The 20,479-nt window shown below is 51.0% G+C and overlaps 1 protein-coding gene and 2 long non-coding RNA genes across 4 annotated transcripts in view; all 3 read right to left on the bottom strand.

The window, feature by feature from the left end:
- Positions 1-1,765: 1,765 nt before the first annotated feature.
- LOC137476572 (uncharacterized) lies at positions 1,766-4,545 on the bottom strand. Its single transcript, XR_011000432.1, has 3 exons — positions 4,374-4,545; positions 2,850-4,264; positions 1,766-1,919 (listed from the first exon to the last, which is right to left on the bottom strand). It is a non-coding gene; the product is annotated as an uncharacterized lncRNA (long non-coding RNA).
- Positions 4,546-7,025: 2,480 nt separating this feature from the next.
- TXNDC16 (thioredoxin domain containing 16) overlaps positions 7,026-20,479 on the bottom strand; it is a 36,447-nt gene continuing 22,993 nt past the window's right edge. Inside the window, exons 14-20 of one of the 2 annotated variants that reach the window (XM_068194883.1) lie at positions 19,503-19,671; positions 19,056-19,192; positions 14,537-14,621; positions 11,116-11,254; positions 10,397-10,557; positions 8,402-8,592; positions 7,026-7,442 (exon numbers count right to left, since the gene is read on the bottom strand). In XM_068194883.1, the coding sequence (XP_068050984.1) occupies positions 7,156-7,442; positions 8,402-8,592; positions 10,397-10,557; positions 11,116-11,254; positions 14,537-14,621; positions 19,056-19,192; positions 19,503-19,671 (1,169 nt within the window). In that variant the 3' untranslated portion in view covers positions 7,026-7,155. The remainder of the gene's footprint in view (positions 7,443-8,401; positions 8,593-10,396; positions 10,558-11,115; positions 11,255-14,536; positions 14,622-19,055; positions 19,193-19,502; positions 19,672-20,479) is intronic. The other variant, XM_068194884.1, reaches the window with a different exon arrangement.
- On the bottom strand, positions 14,008-14,526 carry LOC137476568 (uncharacterized). The gene is made up of 2 exons (XR_011000428.1): positions 14,147-14,526; positions 14,008-14,114 (listed from the first exon to the last, which is right to left on the bottom strand). It is a non-coding gene; the product is annotated as an uncharacterized lncRNA (long non-coding RNA).

A 20,479-nucleotide genomic window follows, 5' to 3' on the forward strand; every position in this document is an offset into this window, starting at 1 on the left:
GAGGGAGCGGGCTGAGCTTTCTGAGCTGGGTGTCCAAGAGTGGGTGGATGTTTCTGACCTGGTGTTTTCCAAGGGGTGTCTGGAGTGGGGAATCTGCTCCATCCCTCTGTCACCTTGTGCCCTCCAAAAGCGCACAGCCTCTTTGAATCCAAAGGTGCTAATTCCTGGCAGCAAATGAGATTATCTGGATGCTGGTACCCACATTTCAGCATCCCTGTATTGACAAGGAGGATGATGCTACTTTTCCCCTATTCAGCTTCCAGGTCCATGGGATGGGATGTCTCCAAAAGAAGCCCCACAGATCCCCTCACTGCCATTGCAAGGGAATTCACGGACAGATGTTTGTCATTCCCATCTCTGTCCCCTGTGTCTGGGAGCTGCCCTGGGCTGGGGGATTCTGGCTGCTGCCCACAGACACTGTTCCAACTTTGCTCCTGAAAGCTTTTCCAGCTATTTTTGGGCAGCAAATGCCTTTCCAAATATTTGCCTTGGTGTTGGTGCCTGGCCCTGCTCACAGCTGGGGCTCCCTGCCTGCTCCCTGCTGTACTAAGCTGAACTCTCCCAGCTGCAGCATCCCTTGTATTCCATATCCAGGATCCCACCTCTCTCCATGGGTCACTTCTCCCACCCATGGCCCCACAGCAGGTCCAGGATCCATGGGGAGTCACTTCAGCCCTGGAAAGCTCCCACTCCCCAACATGAGTCACTCACAAGCCCAACTTAAGGAGACTCCAAGACTTCAAACTCAGCAGGAGCCTGAGGAGATGCTCTCCCCTCTCCTCTGGACAGGACTGCTCATGGAGCGAGGCTGGGATAGAGATTTCAATCCCAAGAGCCCTGGGAACAAGGAAAAATGGCCTCAAGTTGCTCCAGAAGAGGTTTAGACTGGATATCAGGGAAAATTTCTTCATGGAAAGGGTTGCCAAGCACTGGCAGAGCTGCCCATGGCAGTGGTGGAGCCACCATCCCTGGAGGGATTTAAAAACTGTGTGGACGCACTTGGGGACATGATTTGGTGGGACTTTGCAGTGCTGGGGGAATGGTTGGACTCAATGACCTTAGAGGTCTTTTCCAACTTAACTGGTTCCAGGATTCCAGGATTCCATGATTCCATGGCTTTGCCCTCTCTGAGGCTCCTGGATTTTACTCTTTGTGCATCCCTGTGCAGAGCGAGCTCGGGCAGTGGCCAATGCAGAGAACACCACCAGATTTAGCAATAGGACCATCTGTGTTGCCAGCAAGCCAAGAAATCCCAGCTGAAGGGCTCTTCCCCATCTCCCCTCCCCACTGGAGAGCTCAGCTTGTCCTGCAGGGCTAGAGCAGAGCTGGGAGCTTTCCCACCACAGCCATGCTGGGGAACCGTCCCGTGCGTTACCACGGAGCTGAATCATGGGCTTGCAGCCACTCTTTCAACACACAGGAGGGATTTGGCAATTCCAGGGGCTATTAATAGAGTCAGGCTGCTCTCCTGGGCCCCACGCCGTGCTGGAGGGGTGAGGGAGAGCAAAGCAAACTCTGAGAGAGGTGAAGGGCTGAGTTTACCTAAGGAGAGGTCGGGAAATAACCTGTCGGGGAGCAGGAACCGAGCGCTGCCCTCTCCCCACTTATCGCTCCCCGTCTCCACGTCGGCTCCGCCGAGCCAAGAGGGAACAATGGACAAAGAACAACAATGTCCCAAAGGGAACGTGCCTCTCCTGCTCCCTCCACGGTGCCACGGAACCCTGGGGGCTCCTGGGAAAAGCCCTGGGAAGGGATTACCATTGTTCATGGTGGTTGCTGCTCTTCCAGCCTGGACTTTGACTTCAACCATGGCCTGTGAGTCACAAGCAGTGAGAACCCTGCATGGACCTGGTTTGGGAATGGAGCAGGAGAACAGAGCTGTGGGTGCAGTGCCGGGACAGGCTGGAGGTGGAGCACGTCTGTGGGAAGAGAAAATACAGGCAGAAGGTGTTCTGTGAGGAGCTGGTTTGGATTGATCTTCCCAGCTCCATCCCAACCCCCATCCAGGAGGATGGAGCCAGTGGTGTCCTTGAGACCCAACTCCTGCCCATGTTGGGCATGGGGCAGAAGGGATGGACACCTCATCCTGGCCACCCTGCAAGCAACAAGCTGGGCCTGGGGGTACTTTCCTGGGCCATTTGTATTTTTAGCAATGGAAGTGCCAGGTGGAAGAGCCACCCTATGTTGTGAGGAACCCCATCCTGCTCAGCCAGCACCCCCTATCCCACACCCCAGCTCCATCCTGCACCTGCACCCTCCCTTGCCCAGCTCAGCTCCTCAGCCACCTCCAACCCTGCCAGTATGGCATCAATTGCTTCCCATCCCAGCCCTGGACCAACATCTGTCTGTCTGTCCCCAGATTGTCCCTGCTTGGTCCCCACACTGACAGGCAGCAGGGGCATTGTGTGGGCTCGGGGAGCTGGTTTGGGAGGTGACACGCTGGGGTGGGGACACACCAGGCAGCTGCAGGATCCCTCTCCATCCCCTCAGGCGATGCCAAGGGCACAGGGAACACGTCCAGGGCACCAGCATGGATTGCATCACCCTGGATGTCCCCAGGGGTGGGCTGAGGTCTGGAGGAGGCTATTCCAGACACCCTCGGCAGCAGCCCAGCCTCACCCGGCAACTGCGGACAAACATTCCCGGACACAGGGAACAGCGGCAGGGGCGGGAGCTCCAGGGCAGGGATCGCTGGAGAGGAACCTGCCCCGCAGGGAAAGCATCTCTGCCAGGCTGAGCCACCAGATGGGATGGAGGGACTGGTTCTCACTGTCCCCCAGCCCTGCCAGCCTCCCTGTCCCAACGCAGCCCCAGGCACCGATGAGCCCAGGGGACATGAGCCAGCTCACCAGGTCTTGTCCTGCTCCACATCCTGCTGGAATCTGTCCAGGCAGATCTGTCCTTCCCGTGGCCCTGCTCCTGCCTGGCAGCATCTCCCTCCTGGGGATCACGTCCTGTCCTGCCTCCTCTCTGCTGCAGCCACCTCTTCTGCCATCCTGCAGCTGCATCCCGGACCAGAGCCTGGCCATGGAATGAGGCTCCCCAGGAGGGACCGTGGCTGCCTATCAGTGGTCCAGGATGGGCTGGGAATTTGGAAATTCTCAGCCAATTTGAAAAATCCACATTCCAAGACAAGGGCTTGTCTCTCACCACCCTGGTTCTGCTCAAAGGGTGGAAAACCTTTGGAAGGAATGCCGTGACTGCTTCCAATGTCCCACGGTTTCGAGACCACTCCCTCTTAAATCTTTTAAACATGGAAAACACAACAGACACTTTAAAACTTCCCTCTGCCCTGTAGTGAGCACTGCTGCCAGCCTGCCTTTGTGGGATTCCTTAAGGATGGGGACAGATGAGAGAATCACAGAATATTCTGAGTTGGAAGGGGCCAACAAGGAGTGCATGGAGATTTTCCTGTTGTTTTGGACAATAAATTGTTTTGCTTTCAGGACAAGCACATAATCCTTTTTTGGGTGTGTGTGTGTGTGTGTGTGTATCTTTATCTTCTGACAATTTAAACACCCCTTGAAAGGCTCCTGAAGCACATCCAAATATCTGCTGAAATGAAGTCCCACCAGAAGAAGAGTGGTCTGAAGCTGCACTTGATCCATATCAGCCAGGAAATTTTCAGCTGAGCCTGCAGCCCCGAGGGAGGCAGAGCTGTGGTTTATCCAAACATGACTTTTATTGTTAAATGGCTGAAGAGGGAGCTGATAACATCAGTCCCTGGTGATCGCACCTCACTTGAGCAGCAGCATTGACACACGGAGGTTGATGAGCATGCAGACCCTGCTGGCTTCTGTGTGGAGGACAGACCCTGCTCCTCCATCCTCCTGGGACAGGACAGATCCTGCTCCTCCAGCCTCCTGGGACAGGAGAGATCCTGCTCCTCCACCCTCCCTGGGACAGGACAGACCCTGCTCCTCCATCCTCCTGGGACAGGACAGATCCTGCTCCTCCAGCCTCCTGGGACAGGAGAGATCCTGCTCCTCCACCCTCCCTGGGACAGGACAGATCCTGCTCCTCCAGCCTCTTGGGACAGGATAGATCCTGCTCCTCCATCCTCCTGGGACAGGACAGATCCTGCTCCTCCAGCCTCCCTGGGACAGGACAGATCCTGCTCCTCCAGCCTCCCTGGGACAGGACAGATCCTGCTCCTCCAGCCTCTTGGGACAGGATAGATCCTGCTCCTCCATCCTCCCTGTGACAGGACAGATCCTGCTCCTCCAGCCTCCTGGGACAGGACAGACCCTGCTCCTCCAGCCTCCTGGGACAGGACAGATCCTGCTCCTCCATCCTCCCTGTGACAGGACAGATCCTGCTCCTCCATCCTCCCTAGGACAGGATAGATCCTGCTCCTCCAGCCTCCTGGGAACCACTGTCCCTCACAGCTGCCCCCCGAGAACATGAGCTCTGCCTCCTCTGCCTCACTTCTTACCCAAGGCTGTAATTCCAGGCCATGCTGGATGGGAATCAGAGTAGCTTTGTCCAGGGGAAGGTGTCCCTGCCCATGGCAGGCTTGGACTGGATGCCCTTTTTAAAGGTCCCTTTCAGCCCAAACCATTCTTGGCTGATTCCATAAACACCCTCGGAGTGTTTCTTTCCACCCTGCTTTGTCCCCAGAGCCAGAGTTGTTGGAAATAGCCAAGTGCTGGAGCATTTTCTCTGGTGGATGAGAAAATTTTGGGATGCAGACCCCCATCAATCGACCCTCAGTATCCCTAACATTTTCCCCCTGTCCATACATAACCTGGCACATTTCTGCCTCCATGGATTTCCCTGAGTGCCTCTTTGGGCTACACAGTGGAAAAGACATTCTGTGTTGAGAAATAAAACCCCAAAAATCTCCAAGCCACCTGATGTGGTCCAGGACCATGACCTGAATCCAGAGCTGGCAAAACCAGAGCTGGCAGTCCAGCTGGATTCTGGCAGTGATGGGACATGGATAAGCACATCCCTTCCCAAGTCTCTGTGCTGGCACCTGCAAGGTGGACTCAGCTCAGAGCTCTGGGCATCCCAACCCAGCCTGGGAGGCTGGAGCTGATGGATCCCGCTGGGGATGCTGGGGATGAAGCCAGCAGAGCTGGGACTATCCAGGCTCGGCCCCTCAGGATCCCACTGGGAAGCTGCTCCCGACCTCCAGCGCTCCGGTGGTGCCGCTCCAGCCTCAATCCAGCAGCACTGGGAGAGGCAGGGATTTGCAAAGCCACAACGGAGATGTGGCACTGACCCCTACTGACAAACTCCTGCCCCAGTCCTGCTCCGGAGAAGGGCTGTGCCTGGAAAGGGATGCGTGGACAAGAGCAGGGACGTGGGAATGCTCCTCGTCTTCCACAAACCCTGGGGAAGGAAAGGATCCTGCTGCTGAGGGGCACCCGCCCCAGGCCCCCTGCTCCCACCACCCAAAACAGATGCAGAGGAGCCTACTGGAGATGGAGTTTATTAAGATGCAATGAAAAACCCAATTATTGCATTTCAAACTGCCAGAGGGCAGGGTTAGATGGGATAATTGGAAGAAATTCCTGGCTGTGAGGGTGGGGAGGCCCTGGCACAGGATGCCCAGAGAAGCTGTGGCTGCCCCTGGATCCCTGGAATTATTCCAGGCTAGTTTGGATGGGGCTTGGAACAACATGGGATGGTGGAAGGTGTCCCTGCCCATGGCAGGGGTGGGATGGGATGGGATTTAAGGTCCCTTCCAAGCCAACCCATTCTGGGATTCGATGTTGATGATCAGGGACAGCATGGGAAATGAGCAATGTTCAGTTTATGGAAATCAGCAGCGTAAGGACCTTATGCAGCAGAGGAATGATGGGAACACACGAAGGATCTGCTCACACCCTTCCCTTGGGAATAATGCCTTTGATCAGCAGGCTGCACTTTATTCCTTTAAATACATACATTTTGGCTCAAAGCCTGTCACTCAGTCCAAAAATGGTCTCTCTCAATTAAGGGCTTCCAGGACAGCCCAGGACTAATAATCTATTTCTGGGTATTTCAAAAGACTCACAGCCACATGTGCTCCTTGCAGGATGAGAAATACTGAGTTTGCAATGCTCTCAGCAGTCCCTTACCAGGATTTTTTCCTCTTCCCAGTAATTTCAGAGCCCTAAGGAGCAGGAAGAGGATCTGACTCTCCCAGCACATCTCAGCAGTGCTGTGGAAGGGAGATGTTCATTGAAGGGATGGACATGGAATCCTAGAATGGTTTGGGTTGCAAGGGACTTTAAAGATGATCTGCTTTCAACCTCCTGCCATTTCTTGTCCCCAGGAGATGTGCAGAGGCTGGAAATCCACTTTCCCAGCTTTTGCATCTCTCCACTTAAGTTTTGGATGTGAAGCAGCTCCACCCCACCTTGGAACTGTCCCCTCTTCCACAGCACTCAGCTTTCCACAGACCCTGCTCCCTGCACCACTCCCAGCTCTGGAGGCACCAACCTCGCTGCTGTCACCGAGAGCAAAGATAAATCGAGGCTCCAAATAGCCCCCTGGGCTTGTGACCAAGAAAATGCCAGCAGTGAGGAAAGCCATCTCCCAACCTGCCCACCCTTGGGATTTGCTGGCAGAGTTTTGTCCCAGCTATTCAGGACTGTTGTATGACCTGAGCTCTGGCCTCTGCAATAAATCTGCTTTGACCAGACCCTCCTCTTCCCCCCTGTGAGGATGAACACGCTCACGAATTCGGGTTACAAGTCAGGTGTAAACACAGCTGGGGGCTGGTTGGAGCAGCCCTGGAGTGGTGGAATGCTGGCTCCACATGGTTCCAATGCAGATGGAATCGCAGGATTTTCTGTCACACATCAGTAGAGCTTCTCCTGCATCAGGGAGGAGAGAAATTGGCTTTTTATCTTGGAATCACTCACCCCTTCCTGCTCAGGGGCAACTGAAGTGACTCTGAGACTTGGGGAATCTACAGAGCAGGGCTGAATTGCCTTTCCCAGTGTAACTTGTTGCTTGATGAGCTCCCAACAGCAGCCAGGGAACAACAAGTGGGATGTACAGACACATCCCTGGCATCAGAAGCCCCCAGCACTCAGCAGCAGGGAGTGGCCTTTCCTTTCACCATTCCTTGACATCTGAAACCACTTCTCTCCTTGCAGAAAAGCCGGGGGAAGTGCCAGGCTTTCCAGGGCAGTCCCACACCTTCCCCCACCCCAGCTCTCAGAGCTCGCTGTGCCTCTTGCCCTGCTTGTCCCTCGCTGCCAGCCTCGGGGCCGTCCCCCGCAGGCCCCTGCCAGGGGAACCAGCTTCCTCTGCTGGGCTCTCCTGGGATGGCTCCTCCCGGGTGGCAGTGTCCCCTCCGGCAGGGTCCCCTCCGGGGCTTTTGGGCGGGTGCTGTGCTGGGGTGTCCCCAGGGTGGGGGGACAGCTCGGGCACGGATGGCTCCATCATCTGGAGGAAGTCGTAAGCAGGGAGTGGTGGCTTCCAGTCCTCCTCAGACAAGGTACCTGAGCAGCAAATACAGTCCCAGTTAGCAGGTGAAGAGTTATGGCCCATCTCCACGGATATTTCCCTGAGGAATTATGGCTTCCCCCCCTCCTTTCTAATGAATACAAAATTAAAAATATTTTATGAAATATCATAGAACCACAGAACAATCAGGGTGGGAAGGGACCTTAAAGATCATGTCATTCCAACCCCTGCCATGGGCAGAGGCACCTTCCACTATCCCAGACTGCTCCAAGCCCTGTCCAACCTGGCCTGGAACACTTCCAGGGATCCAGGGGCAGCCACAGCTGCTCTGGGCACCCTGTGCCAGGGCCTCACCCCCCTCACAGCCAGGAATTCCTTCCTAATATCCCAGCCATCCCTGCCCTCTGGCAGCTATTCCCTGTGTCCTGTCCTTCTATCCCTTGTCCCAAGTCCCTCTCCAGGTCTCTTCAGAAAGGCAGATCCATGCTGGCTTCCTCCAAAGCCTCATCATCCTGACCAAGACAGGAGGGATGCAGTGAAAAGCTTCACAGCACAAGCCAACCCTTTATGTCCTAAAGACCCCAGTTAAACACCAACTTTCTCATCCTTTCCCACCCAAAAAGAAATGCAGGAAGGTGCCTGAAGAACAGCTACTTCTTACACTGTCAACTGGGAGCTGGGAGGTTTTTTATTAGCAAGCTGTGGTTGGGAATGGGAAAACACAGCCAGATTTGGGGATTATCACAGGGAAAATTTGTCGGTTCCAAACTATCCACGTTTGGCTCTGAGCATTAAACAGTCCCAAAGCAAACTTGTGAGTGTGGGCATTCTCTCTTGGCTGGACTATTTGTACTTCTGCAGCTCTAACAAGCAGAGCTGGTTTTTCCATCGTTAAATTCCAGGGCAGACAATTTATTGCACATAGTATCTTCTCATAAACACACTGGAGCTCACAGTGTGTGCTTGGGAACGTTATAAACCTGTGTCCACTTACTGCTGGGAATCTCCAGTCCTGCTTGGAGCTTCTCCAGCCACGAAAAGATGTTCTTCTCAGTGATGGACTGCTCTGAGGGGAACTTGAACACCTGACCCCCGGCATGGAGGTTCACCCAGAGGAGAACGGGCAAGGGAGGAGTGGTGGAAAAGTAAGTCCTCAGGATCCCATATCCCACTGGAGTCTTCTTCCTGTTGGGAAGAGGAGGTTCAGCTTTGGCAGCACAACAGGAGTGAGAGGCAAAAAAACCCACCAAAGCCCTTGGGTCACATCCAGCAAAGCACAGTTTGGTGGGATTGCAGAAGCATCATCCCTGGAAGTGTTCAAAGCCAGGCTGGACTGGGCTCGGAGCAACATGGGACTGTGGAAGGTGTCCCTGGCCAAGGATGGGCTTTCAGGTCCCTTCCAACCCAAACCATTCCAAGATTCTCTGATTCTAAGCACTGTAAATGAGCCTGGTGCTTAAGGAACTTGTTAGGATCCAATGGAGAGAGAGCAGACAACAGCCTGGATGTGTGAAGAAATCCCTGAGCAGGACAAACTCTGTAGGAAGGTGGGAGATGTTTTCCACCTTAAGGTTCTAAGAACAGGTGGGAGAAGAGTGGGACAGGTCCTGCAGCCCCCCAGGGTCAAACCTTGTCTGCAGGGACGGCTGCCAGCTCCTTCCAGCCCAGTTGCTGCCACTGCACTTCCACAGGGATGGAAAGGCAAATTCCTCAGGTGACACAGAGAGAGTGGAAACAGGACACTGAGACAGAGGGACAGCAAGCCCACTGAGGTGCTGAGACACTCCAGCACTATTATAAAGCTTCAGGTCTGAGCTGGCTCTTGCCCTGGGAATAAGGGCTCCTTTCTAGGATGAGGGACTTTTGACAAGGACATGAAGTGACAGGACACAGGGAGTGCCTTCCCACTGCCAGAGGGCAGGGATGGATGGGATATTGGGAAGGAATTCTTGGCTGTGAAGGTGGAAAGGCCCTGGCACAGGGCCCAGAGAAGCTGTGGCTGCCCCTGGATCCCTGGATGTGTCCAAGGCCAGGTTGGATGGAATATCTTGGATAGTGGAAGGTGTCCCTGGGCATGGCAGGGGTTGGAATGAGATGATCTTTAAGGTCCCTTCCACCCCAAACCCTTCTGGGGTTCTGCCCTGGTTTGTGGCAGTGCCATTTTGCTCTGGCACAGGAAGGCTTTTTGTGTCTCAGGAAGGCAGAGCAAAGGCAGATGTGTAGGTGGGGAAGTTCCAGGGCTCTTGTTTCTGGTGCATTACTGGCAGCCCAATCCCCTTCTCTCTGAGCACATGTGCATTTTCCCCCTCAGCTAAACTGCAGCCCACGCTGGACGGCGCTTCCCAGACTTCAAAGCTCGTTATGATTAAGCCACTGAAGTTTCTCTGGGCTTGGGCAAAACAAACAGAGGCCAAAAATTCAAAATGCAACTAAGAAGAGGAGGATGAAAAAAAAATCCCCCTTCCTACAATTTTCTATTTCTTAGGTCTTAAATTAATTTTGTTGCTTGAATATATTTAAAGTTTAATTTATGGGGCTTCTGGTTGAACCTTCTTATGAAAACTTTCTTTCCCCAGTCAATGACCAGTCATTCCCTCGAATTGCTGGTGGAAAATCACCATAAGACATTCCAGGAGGGCAAATTTCCATTTTTTTTTCTTCCCATATGCACTTCATTCCATCCCAACAAAAATGCAAATAACACCAGACCCAGGGTCAAGCTACAAGCACTGGAGAACATTTTCCTGTATTGAAAATTATTTCTGCAATCAATTAAATATTTACTAATTTTACTTTGTTAGGCAATTTTTGCAGTTGCCCAGAACACTGAGTGAACCGTTGCTCAATGGTTTGAACTCCCAACTCCTGATGATTTCAGACCCAATACTCACATTACCAGCTCGTGTTCTCAGTAATTGCAGGCTCAGGGTTTTTTTTTCTGCAAGGCTCAGAGCGAGTTAATGGAAACAAGAGATTTTCAAACACTCACAGGTTCAACCAGCAAGCCACAAACGCCTGCTGGGGTCTTCCTTTTGCCAGCTTCAGCATTTCCCTGCTTTCCACCTGACTGATGTCACCAGCACTGAACAGGATGAGGAAGGGCTTTCCGAGCTGCAAGTACTGGGGCAGATTTGGCACGGTGATTTCTGGCTGCAGGATGTCACAAACAAGAAACTGGGGGTTATGGGGAGGAGAAAACAGGAGAAAATTCCAATTTCTGCTCTTATATGAGGGTGTAGGGGCTAAGCAAGGCTGCAGTGTCCATGTGGAATGTGGGAAGCAGGAAGAGGGCTGGGATTCTGGTGCACTTGGAGATGTCTTTGCCCAACCCAAGTGCACCAAGTCTGTGGGAGCAGCTGTGAGCTTGGAGATGGGGATGTGAGCAGCGCAGGCAGAGGCTCCAAAAGGCACATGGAAGAAGCCCTGGGTGTAGGGAATAGGGAATAGACCCAATAATAACTGTGACAACTAGCAGGTGAGTGACTCTGAGGCCAGTCCCTCAACTCCAGGGTCTCCTGCTCCAAGACCACACAGCAAAGAGTAGATTTCTGTCCAGACTCCCTGCTCCAAGTCATAAAACTTAAAAACAAACTCGGCACGATAAAAATAACAAGCAGCCACGGCCGTTCCGCAGAACTCCACGCTATAATCAGGGCTCTGCAAATGACTGCAATGGAAAAAGGACATTTTGATTTTATTTTTACTCACAAAAATGTCCAGCAGTTCATATCTGATCATCTGCACCATGTCCTGCACGCTGTGTTTGGACAGAGCGATGCCTTCCACGCTCCGGCCACTGCTCCGGGCCAGGAGGAGAGCAGGGGGGGACACGGAGTATTTTCGGGATCTGAAAAAGAGGGATGGGCACAGGGGGGTTGGACACACCCCAAATGTGCTGCACACAGAGCTGGCATCCTCCTGGAGGCATGTCCCATCCCTGGAAGTCTCCAAGGCCAGGCTGGATGGGGCTTGGAGCAGCCTGGGATGGTGGAACTTGTCCCTGCCCATGGCATGGGTGGAATGGGATGAGCTTTAAGGTCCCTTCCAACCCAAACCATTCTGGGATTCTGGGATTTTATTCCTACTTCTCCTTCATTTTCACACCTATGGTTGGCTGATGGAAAAACCCACCCAGGGCTTCACCCTGCCTCCGCAGCCAAGGCAAACAGAGGTCTCAGATTCCATCCAAGGGACACAACCCACACAAAACAACCTCCAGGAGATCCGATTTTTGTCTCAGTGAAGAAACCCAAAAATGCTGGTGAAGTCCAAGCCCCACATTGGAGAAACACAGGCTGCACCCACCCACTCTTGGTGGAGTAGTCAGATTATCCTTTGTTCCACAAAGCCCTTCTGGCAAGAGGGTTCAAGGTACTCAAAGAAAAACTGAGAAAGTGGGAAAAGCAAAAATAGGAGAAGTCTGAGCAAAGAAAGGGCAGGGGGGACACCAAGCCAGGACAGCAATTTTTTGGAAGTTTGAGGAACTTCAGCCCTGGAGGCTCCAGATGGCACTGCCCAGAGGAAGGGTGTGACAGGGGAAATCAGCTGCCTCTGCAGTTTTTGAGGTCATGTCTGATTTCTTTTTCAAAGGCTCCTGGCAATTTTTCAAAGGCTGTGACACCAAAGAATCCCAGAATGGTTTGGGTTGGAAGGGACCTTAAAGCTCAGCCCGTTCCACTCCACTGCCATGGCAGGGACACTTTCCACTGTCCCAGGCTGCTCCAAGCCCTGTCCTGACCTTGGACACTTCCAGGGATCCAGGGGCAGCCACAGCTTCTCTGGACACCCTGTGCCAAGGCCTCTCCACCCTCACAGAGAGGAATTTCTTTAGGTCATCAATGACACAACAAGTGGATGGAACTGCAGATAATTCATCTCCATGGTGTCCAACTCTTATGGAGGCCTTTCCCATCTTCCATCACAGCATTTATCTGTCTGGAACTAACACAACCACTGCAAACCTCACTGTGAGCTGATGTATTTACAGTTGATCAAGTCTGGCAAAACCCTAAAAAATTTTAATTCATGGATTTTGAACTTATTAAACTTCTATGGGTTTTAAAGAGATTCTTTGGGTTGGTCGTGGCTCAGAGGAGTGAAGACTCTTGTTCCCTGTATCTGAAATACATCACCTTGTTCAGCAGCCTTTGATAAGCATCTGTGAGGGGGTGAGGCACTGGAAGAGGATTCAAGAGAAGCTGCCCCTGGATCCCTGGAAGTGTCCAAGGCCAGGCTGATCAGGGCTTGGAGCAGCCTGGGATAGTGGAAGGTGTCCCTGCCCATGGCAGGGGGTGGAATGGGATGGAGCTTTAAGATTTCTTCCAATCTAAACCATTCTGGAGCTCTACTCTATGATTCTATAAGGAAATATCTTATATACTGTCAGAAAATCACCAAATTCCCCAGCTACACTCTATCCTGAAATCCCTTCTCCTCTTCCTGGTGCTGAGGGGTTGTGCTGTTGCTCAGCACAGCTTTCTATTTATACAGCAGGACCATTCAGTGGGTAACACAAGTCTTGTATTTCAATCAAAACCATCTGCAAACAAATACTTGGCAGGAATCTCTGACATCAAAGTGGAAATAAATAACGACCTCATGCAAAGCATTTCTTCCTCAATGCCTTTTTCCCCTTCATTAGTGACCAGCCCAGCAGGTGCCTGCTGAGCAAACAGCTTTGCTCACAACAACCTTTGTGTATCCTGCAGCCTTTTTTCCTCTGGAAAACGTCTACAGAATGCACAAAAGGGGAATCAGCTTCCCATAGTAGCCATAAATATTTTCTTCTTGGGCACTGAGCTCAAGAATGGCTTTTCATTTTCTGAAGAAGGGAAGTGAGCCTGGCTCTTGCATAAGGAATTCCTGTAAGTGTTTACTTTCTGCTTACAGTTGAAGTCCATCAGCTACAGTAGCTTCACCCACAAATCACAGCCAAAATCCAAATCTGGCAGCAGGACTATCAATATAAACTGCACTCAATATTCCTGCAAAACAGGAGCAGGCTGCAGACTCCAGGAGCAGGGAGGTGGATTCTTGCATGTGTCAGCTCTGAGAGAACAAAGGTTTCTTCTACTGGTACCTTGAGACATCACCCTGTCCTCTGCTTTTTTTTTTTTTTTTTCCTTCTATTTCAGCTGGGCTGAAATCCTCAGGGAAGAGAAGTCTTAACTGATGCCTGGAGCAGTTTGGTTAATAGAGAGGTATTCCCAAGGTATTTGCATTTTTATTCTCCGTGCTCACCACAGAAACGCCCGTGTCTCATCAGGAATGCATCACACCTCTGAGGAACTAATGAAAATAATTCCCTGCTGCACTGCAGGCTGTTAAACCCACACCTGGAAAACAGGCCAAGGACCTCCTGGGATTTTAAACTCTGCCTTGATAGCTCATTCCTGATGGAAATGAGATGCCAGGGCAAGCTGGAGATTCCCCCTGGATCCAGCTGCATTTCTAGGCACTGAAGGACCTCTCACACTCCAACCCAAAGGATTTTGTCCCTTGCTGGAGTCTTAATGACACAGGTAAGATCCCATTAACTCCCACTTGGCTTAAAGTCAGGGGTGTAATTCCACCAGGAATGCAGCTCCATGGCAAGACAACATTTATTTCCCAGCTTCCAAAGCCTTTTCCAGCACCCAGACTCAATGTCCACTCCACTCCTAGCCCAAGTAGCCACCAGCAGCTTCTTTTCTGGCTGTTCTTGGCAACTGGGGGCAACCACGAGAGCAAGGGAAGGCACTGCAGTGGCTATCCATCATTTTTTCCTCATGGAAAGAGAAAGGTGGGACTTTTCCTCCCTCACACACTGATGGTATTTTTTTTCCAGGTTGTTTTTTATTTTCAGAAAGGTTTGCTCCTGTTTGTGTGAGGAACACAAGCACGTCCATGGGGGCTGAAGGACTGAAAATCAAAGTGAGTATGAACAGCAGGAAGGTGAACCATGGACAGGCTGAGAGCCAGTGGCAGAGCCAAGGTGACAATTCCCTTTGGATGAGGCCTGACCCCTCTCCCTGCAGGAAAAAGTCACTTGTAGCTGTCTCTCAGCACACTGACACTTGCTCCAGGCACTGCCTTTCACTAAGTGCAGATCAGCTTGAATTCCTCCCAAAGAAAAAGAGAAACCACTTACAAAGCCAAGGCATCATCTTCAAAATACATCCCCATCCTTACGTGGCCACTTAGGATGTTTCCTGCCTCTTCAAAAGCTTCCCTGGCTGGAAAAAGACAAAGACATAAGAATAAACAATAGGAAGAGAAGTGTTGAGGTTTTTTTCCTGGAAACCTGATCGATGCCTGTACACATAACATCCTGCCAGAGCAGACTTTCAGGAACTAAACCAGGATTAGAGGCTCCCAAGAAATTAGTGCAGCTCAGGGCTGCAGGCCATGGGAGGAGGAGCAGGCAGAGAGCAAGGATTAGGGGAAAATTCCCATTATGAGAAAAGTGTTTGCTCTTCAACCACCAGCACTGAGCCTCCAGGATCTGCAGGACAGAGGCACTGCTGGAAAATGAAATGTCTTTAAGGACTTACAGTCCGTAAGCGTTCTTGGAAACAGGAGACCAATTATAAGTCTAAACAGAAATCTTATAAATCCCAGTGACCTTTGAGAAATGATGGATGATGGCTTTACTGGAGTAGGGCTAAGAGCCTGGAGATAAACCAACGTTTCCCTCAAGTGTCTCTTGGTTTATCCAGCTCTTCCCAGCAGACTGGGGCTGTTGCAGGATAGGGAAAAACCAGGCTGGGCTCTCTTGATCACAGCTGAGACTGAGAGCACAGCTCCAAAACAAAGCTGGCTGCAGAGCTGCTTTATTCCCTTATAAAAAGCCTCCAATTTCACAGAATTCCAGAATGATTTAGGTTGGAAAAGACCTTAAGCTCATCTTGTTCCACCCCCTGCCATGGGTAGGGACACCTTCCATCAGACCAGGTTGCTCCAAGCCTTGTCCAGCCTGGCTGTGGTTTCGGGCAGTGGATCCACGGAAAGCCAAGCTTTGTGGGAACATGCAAAGCATGGCAGGGAGCTTGTGAAATGCAGAGATCAGCGCTCCAGACAGCTGCTGCCAAAGGTGGGGTGAGAACAGGGAGGATTTCAACACCACCACCCCCCTCCTCCTCTGCACTGAGCAACTGACAGCAACAAAATCAGCTCTTCTGACCCAAGGAGAGGGAGAAATCTCCCTCTTTGGAGAAGCCAGGTTTTTCCTGAGAATTAAGGGGGTATCTCAGCTACAGCCATGATACAAATTGCTGTCACACACCAGTGACTGTTCCTCAGGACGTTCACTGTCACAACAGGCCAGCCCAAGCTCCTGGGAGCAGTGACTCAGAGCTCAGTAGATGGAGCTGCCTCACAATTGGTCCCTTTTTGGTTCTTTGATTCCTGTTTTGCAGCTACCCTCAAAGCTGTATTTTCCACTGTTTCCCACGTGGCCCATAAACTTTCATTTAAACTGTTTTCCTTTTTAAATGGAAGGAGTTCCTTAAGGAGTGGCTCATTGAGGGCTCAGTCATTATCATAGAATCTCTGAATGGACTGGGTTGGAAGGGACATTAAAGAACATCCAGTGCCACCCCTGCCATGGGCAGGGACACCTTCCACTACCCCAGGCTGCTCCAAGCCCTGTCCAGCTTTGTCTGGGACACTTCCAGGGATCCAGGGGCAGCCACAGCTTCTCTGGGCACTCTGTGCCAGGGCCTCAGCACCGTTACAGATAGGAATTCCTTCCCAATATCCCATCCATCCCTGTCCTTTGTCAGTGGGAAGCCATTCCCTGTGTCCTGTCACTCCAGGCCATTGTCCAAAGTCCCTTTCCAGCTGCTACAGAGAAGCCATTCTTGGATGTTGCTTTCCAGCTCTTCTGGTGTTTGGTTACTTGATTTTATCAGTGCTGAAAGAAAAGCTCCCATCCCAAGTTCCTCCACCAAGCCTTAAATCCTCACTTGAGATATGAGCTTGTCTTGAAGTGCTGCCCTGGGTCAGCCCTGGCTGCAGGAATTCCCTCCTAAGTCAGGATAACCTTCAGCAATACCAGGCTTATTCTTTGACCTGATTTTGTCCTCCTCCCCATCACACTTCCAAATTATTCCCTATTTCTGCCTGCACTAGACCCAGAGGCACGCACCAGCCCATATTTCTCCAGGTTCTTTGCTTCGTACCCAAACCCCCCAAATTCACACAGCTCCACTGCAGACAGGAAGCACTTCAAAAAATCTATTTAAATATTTCCTAGGAAATTTGCCCCCCTAAAAGCACGATTTTAATTCCCTGAGGGGGCTGACCATGCTCTGCAGCACAGTCCTCGAGCTGGAATCCCAGCTGCCCTGAATTGCACAAGCACAACTTCACTGCTTTGGGAACAAGAAGGACTCAAACTGCCAGATGAGGAAGGGTCGAAAATCCCTGCAGAGTTTTGGGAAGCAGGATCTGAGCCCCACCCTTTAGCCCTCTGGAAGGAGGCATCTTCTGATCATGCTCTCCAGCAGAGCAGCTCCTGTAGCATCTCTCCTGCCTTCCTCACTTGGCTTCTACTGATGCTGCCAAGCCCTGTGAGGCACCAGAGCTCAGGGATATGTTCAAATATTTCGATATTTTCAAATATCCCTGAGGGTTTAGGACAGTTTTACTATCTAGGATGCTTCCAGCTTCTGCATCAAAACCAAATTTCTGTCCTAAGAGTTCTCCGAGTTTCCAGGAAAACCTCATTCATTGCCCTCATAGCACATTCACCTCTTCCTAGTAAATTTTATTTAGGATTTTTCCACCAGACCTCTTTTAGCTCAGACCCCACAAAGGGCTTGTTAACATAGTCCTGATGGTAAGGGTTGGAAAACATCCAGGATATTTTTAGCAGGACATTTCATTGCTCTGTTTCAGCTCTCTAGAAATGACAATGACCCCACTCAATGCTGCTTGGGGTCAGAGCAGGAATTCTGCCATGAGAAAATAATTAGGAATACCAGATAAATCTGCAGGTTGATAATAGGAACAATGTGGTTCTCCTGACTCCAGCAAGGCTTGATGCCAGAACAGCTGGCTCCAGGTTCCTGCTCCCTCAGGCTGTTCTGCATCACAGCTCCAGCACCCTCAGCAAGTGGGTGGAGAAGACATCCCAGATTTCATCTCCCTGTGGCTGAGTTACCCCAGGCTGAGGATGCCATCCTGGACTGCAGATGGAATGTGCCCTGAGGGAAGAGGCAACCCTACAGGATCCACAAAAGCTGTCTGGAAACCTCCAAGGTCCTTGCCTGCATGGAAGGAAATGAACAACAACACTGTAGAATCCCAAAATGCTTTGGGTTGGAAGGGACCCCAAAACCCATCCAGTTCCACGCCCCTGCCATGGCAGGGACACCTTCCACCATCCCAGGGTGATCCAAGCCCTGTCCACCTTGGCCTTGGACACTTCCAGGGAGCCAGAGGCAACCACAGCTTCTCTGGGCTGGATGAAAAGGTGTTTTGGGATCAGCAGGATTTCCTGCTGTATTTACCAGATGAGATCTCCAGAGGAAGGCAGAGAATTGGCTGTCAGCTGGCTCAGGGAACACAGCCCAAGTGTTTTCTAGTTGGTTCCAGGCATCCTGTCTTGTTCTTACCTCTTCCCTCTGGACCCTCTCAAGTGAGAAAGTAGCTTGGTTTGCATTAAACCAAAGTTTAGAGCACCAGGGAGCTTTAAAACAAAAAATAGTCTGAAAGTTTGATCTTAAGCAAGATCAGGAAGTTCTCCTATTTTTAAGGCAGCAATTCCCAGGGGGAGATGGCAACTGAGAGCCTGTGGGGTTGGAAGATCTCAGTTCCCAACTGTGAGGCCCTGGCACAGGGTGCCCAGAGAAGCTGTGGCTGCCCATGGATCCCTGGAAGTGTCCAAGGCCAGTCTGGATGACGCTTGGAGCAATCTGGGATGGTGGAAGGTGTCCCTGCCCATGGCAGAGGTGGAATGGGATGAGCTTTAAGGTCCCTTCCCACCCAAACCATTCTGGGATTCTGTGATTTGCCTGAAGTTCTCTCCAGACTGGCTTTATTCCCTCTCCCTTGGTACCACATTACATTTCTGTGTCCTTCTATTCCAAAATCCACAAGTGGATTTCATTGAGTTGTTCACATTTCATTCCTCCTGATGCAGGAAACTTCTGTTTTACCTTATTACTGTTCTGTTAAAAAAAAAAAAAGGTTTTGGATTATGTATTACAAGAACTGGGGCTACTGCCCCTTCAGGAGAAGTCAGCAAGATCCAAGAGTGGATCTCCCCCTTTTTTGGGGGGATCCACTGGTTTAGCTGATGGATCTGAGCTAAACCAGAGGCTTAAAGGGAATTTAATGCCAGCCTACAACTACTTTGAAGGGACTCGTAAAGAGGACAGAGCCAAACTCTTCGGGGTAAGGGCCAGGAGGTACAACAGGGACAGCAGGCTTGGGAAGTTTCTACTCCCACAGTGGGTGTAGCAAACCCACCTGGCAGCTGAATGTCCTCTGAGCCAGGCTATGGATCTGAAATCCCACACCTGGAACCACCTGCTACCCTCTCACTGTACAACTGGAAAAGGCAGTGCCAGGCAGCCTGTGTTGTGAACTTCCAACAGCTGGAAGCAGCCCTGTCCCACCAGGAATGAAGCTGGAGAGTGCTTAACCCACCAATCCCAACAAACCTTCACTGGTGGCTGAGCTAAAAACTCCCAGGAGTGAGGTGTGGTGGTGGGATGAGAGCTCAGATGGAAACTCCCCTCTTAAATATCTTTCTGCTTCATCCATCGTGGCCAGCTTCAGCGGGCAGGAAACTTGGCTCCTGTGGAAAGGCAGAGAAACAACTTGGGCTGTTGTCTTCTCTGCTTTTGGGATGAAGAGACAACAGGGCAACCTCAATCCAACAAGGCCCCATTACAATGGGACAAGTGTGACACCTCATTAGACAAAAATTACCATCTGGGAAGGTGATAATTATCACCAGAGAGGTGCTGGAGCTGAGAGAGAACAGCCTGAGCCAAACTGAGAGCCTTGGGAGCCCCACTAAAAATAACAGAGAAGGAATTCCAGCAAAAAGACAGGGATGGTGACAGAAGATGTGGCAGATGTCCCACTGGGGATTTGTCACTCACAGCAGGATGAAGCTGCACAGCTCTTCAGTTCCCCACATGCCACCATATGTCACTGACTGCTGTTCCTCCTTGTAAATCCTGATGGTGGGGAACTGGGTGACATTCTCCTGGGAGCAAAGGCCAGGCCAGTCCCAGCAGTTCACCCAGGACAGCAAAACCCCTGGGGTTCCTAGAGTGGAAAAGAAATACTCATGAATGATATGAAAAACGAAAAACAACAATAAAATGGTTGGAAAAGAGAGCTTTTTATTAGCTCAGTGGATATGATTGTCTATATTTGTATTAATGCTGACAGAAATCTACCAAAATCCAGCCCCAAATACACAATCCCTTTGAATACAGCCCATCTCCCTTTTGAAATCACTCATTCCCAGAAACATTCACATCTGACTGGTAACTCCAAGCAACACAACAAAATCCTGAGACATCTGTCCAGGAGCTCAAAAGGCAGTAGGGAAAGGTGTTGGAAATACCTCAGGAATTATGCCAAGAGAAAGAAATAATGCAGACACTCACTTACAGGAAAGAGGGAAGATAAAGCTTGGCATGATGGAGGAGGAGGATGCAGCTAAGGTTTTTGCATTTATTAAGCTGTTCAATATTGAAAAATATCTGTTCTGCCTCAAGCATGAAGCCAAATGCACATGGACCAGTTAAAGGGGATGGAAGAGAGATGCTACCATCCACTGCCCTCAGGCACAGGGTGGGATTCTTAGGGCCATCCTGAGAGCCAGGAGTTGGGCTTGATGATCTTTGTGGATCACTTCAAACTCAGGATTTTCTGTGATCCCACCCAAGCCATGAGCAGACATCTGTAGGACCCTAAGAAAGGAGTCTCACAAGTAAGGGAGTGGGAAAGGAAGAGCACTTGGGAATTACAGAGCAGTCAGTCCAAGTGTGGGTCCTGGGAAATGCCCCAAAAAGGATTTTTATGTGTCTCACCAACACAAGAAACTCAAGAGGTTGGTAAGAAATGA

This window comes from Anomalospiza imberbis, chromosome 6 (genome assembly GCF_031753505.1).
Source record: "Anomalospiza imberbis isolate Cuckoo-Finch-1a 21T00152 chromosome 6, ASM3175350v1, whole genome shotgun sequence".
NCBI classification, from domain to species: Eukaryota; Metazoa; Chordata; class Aves; order Passeriformes; family Viduidae; genus Anomalospiza; species Anomalospiza imberbis.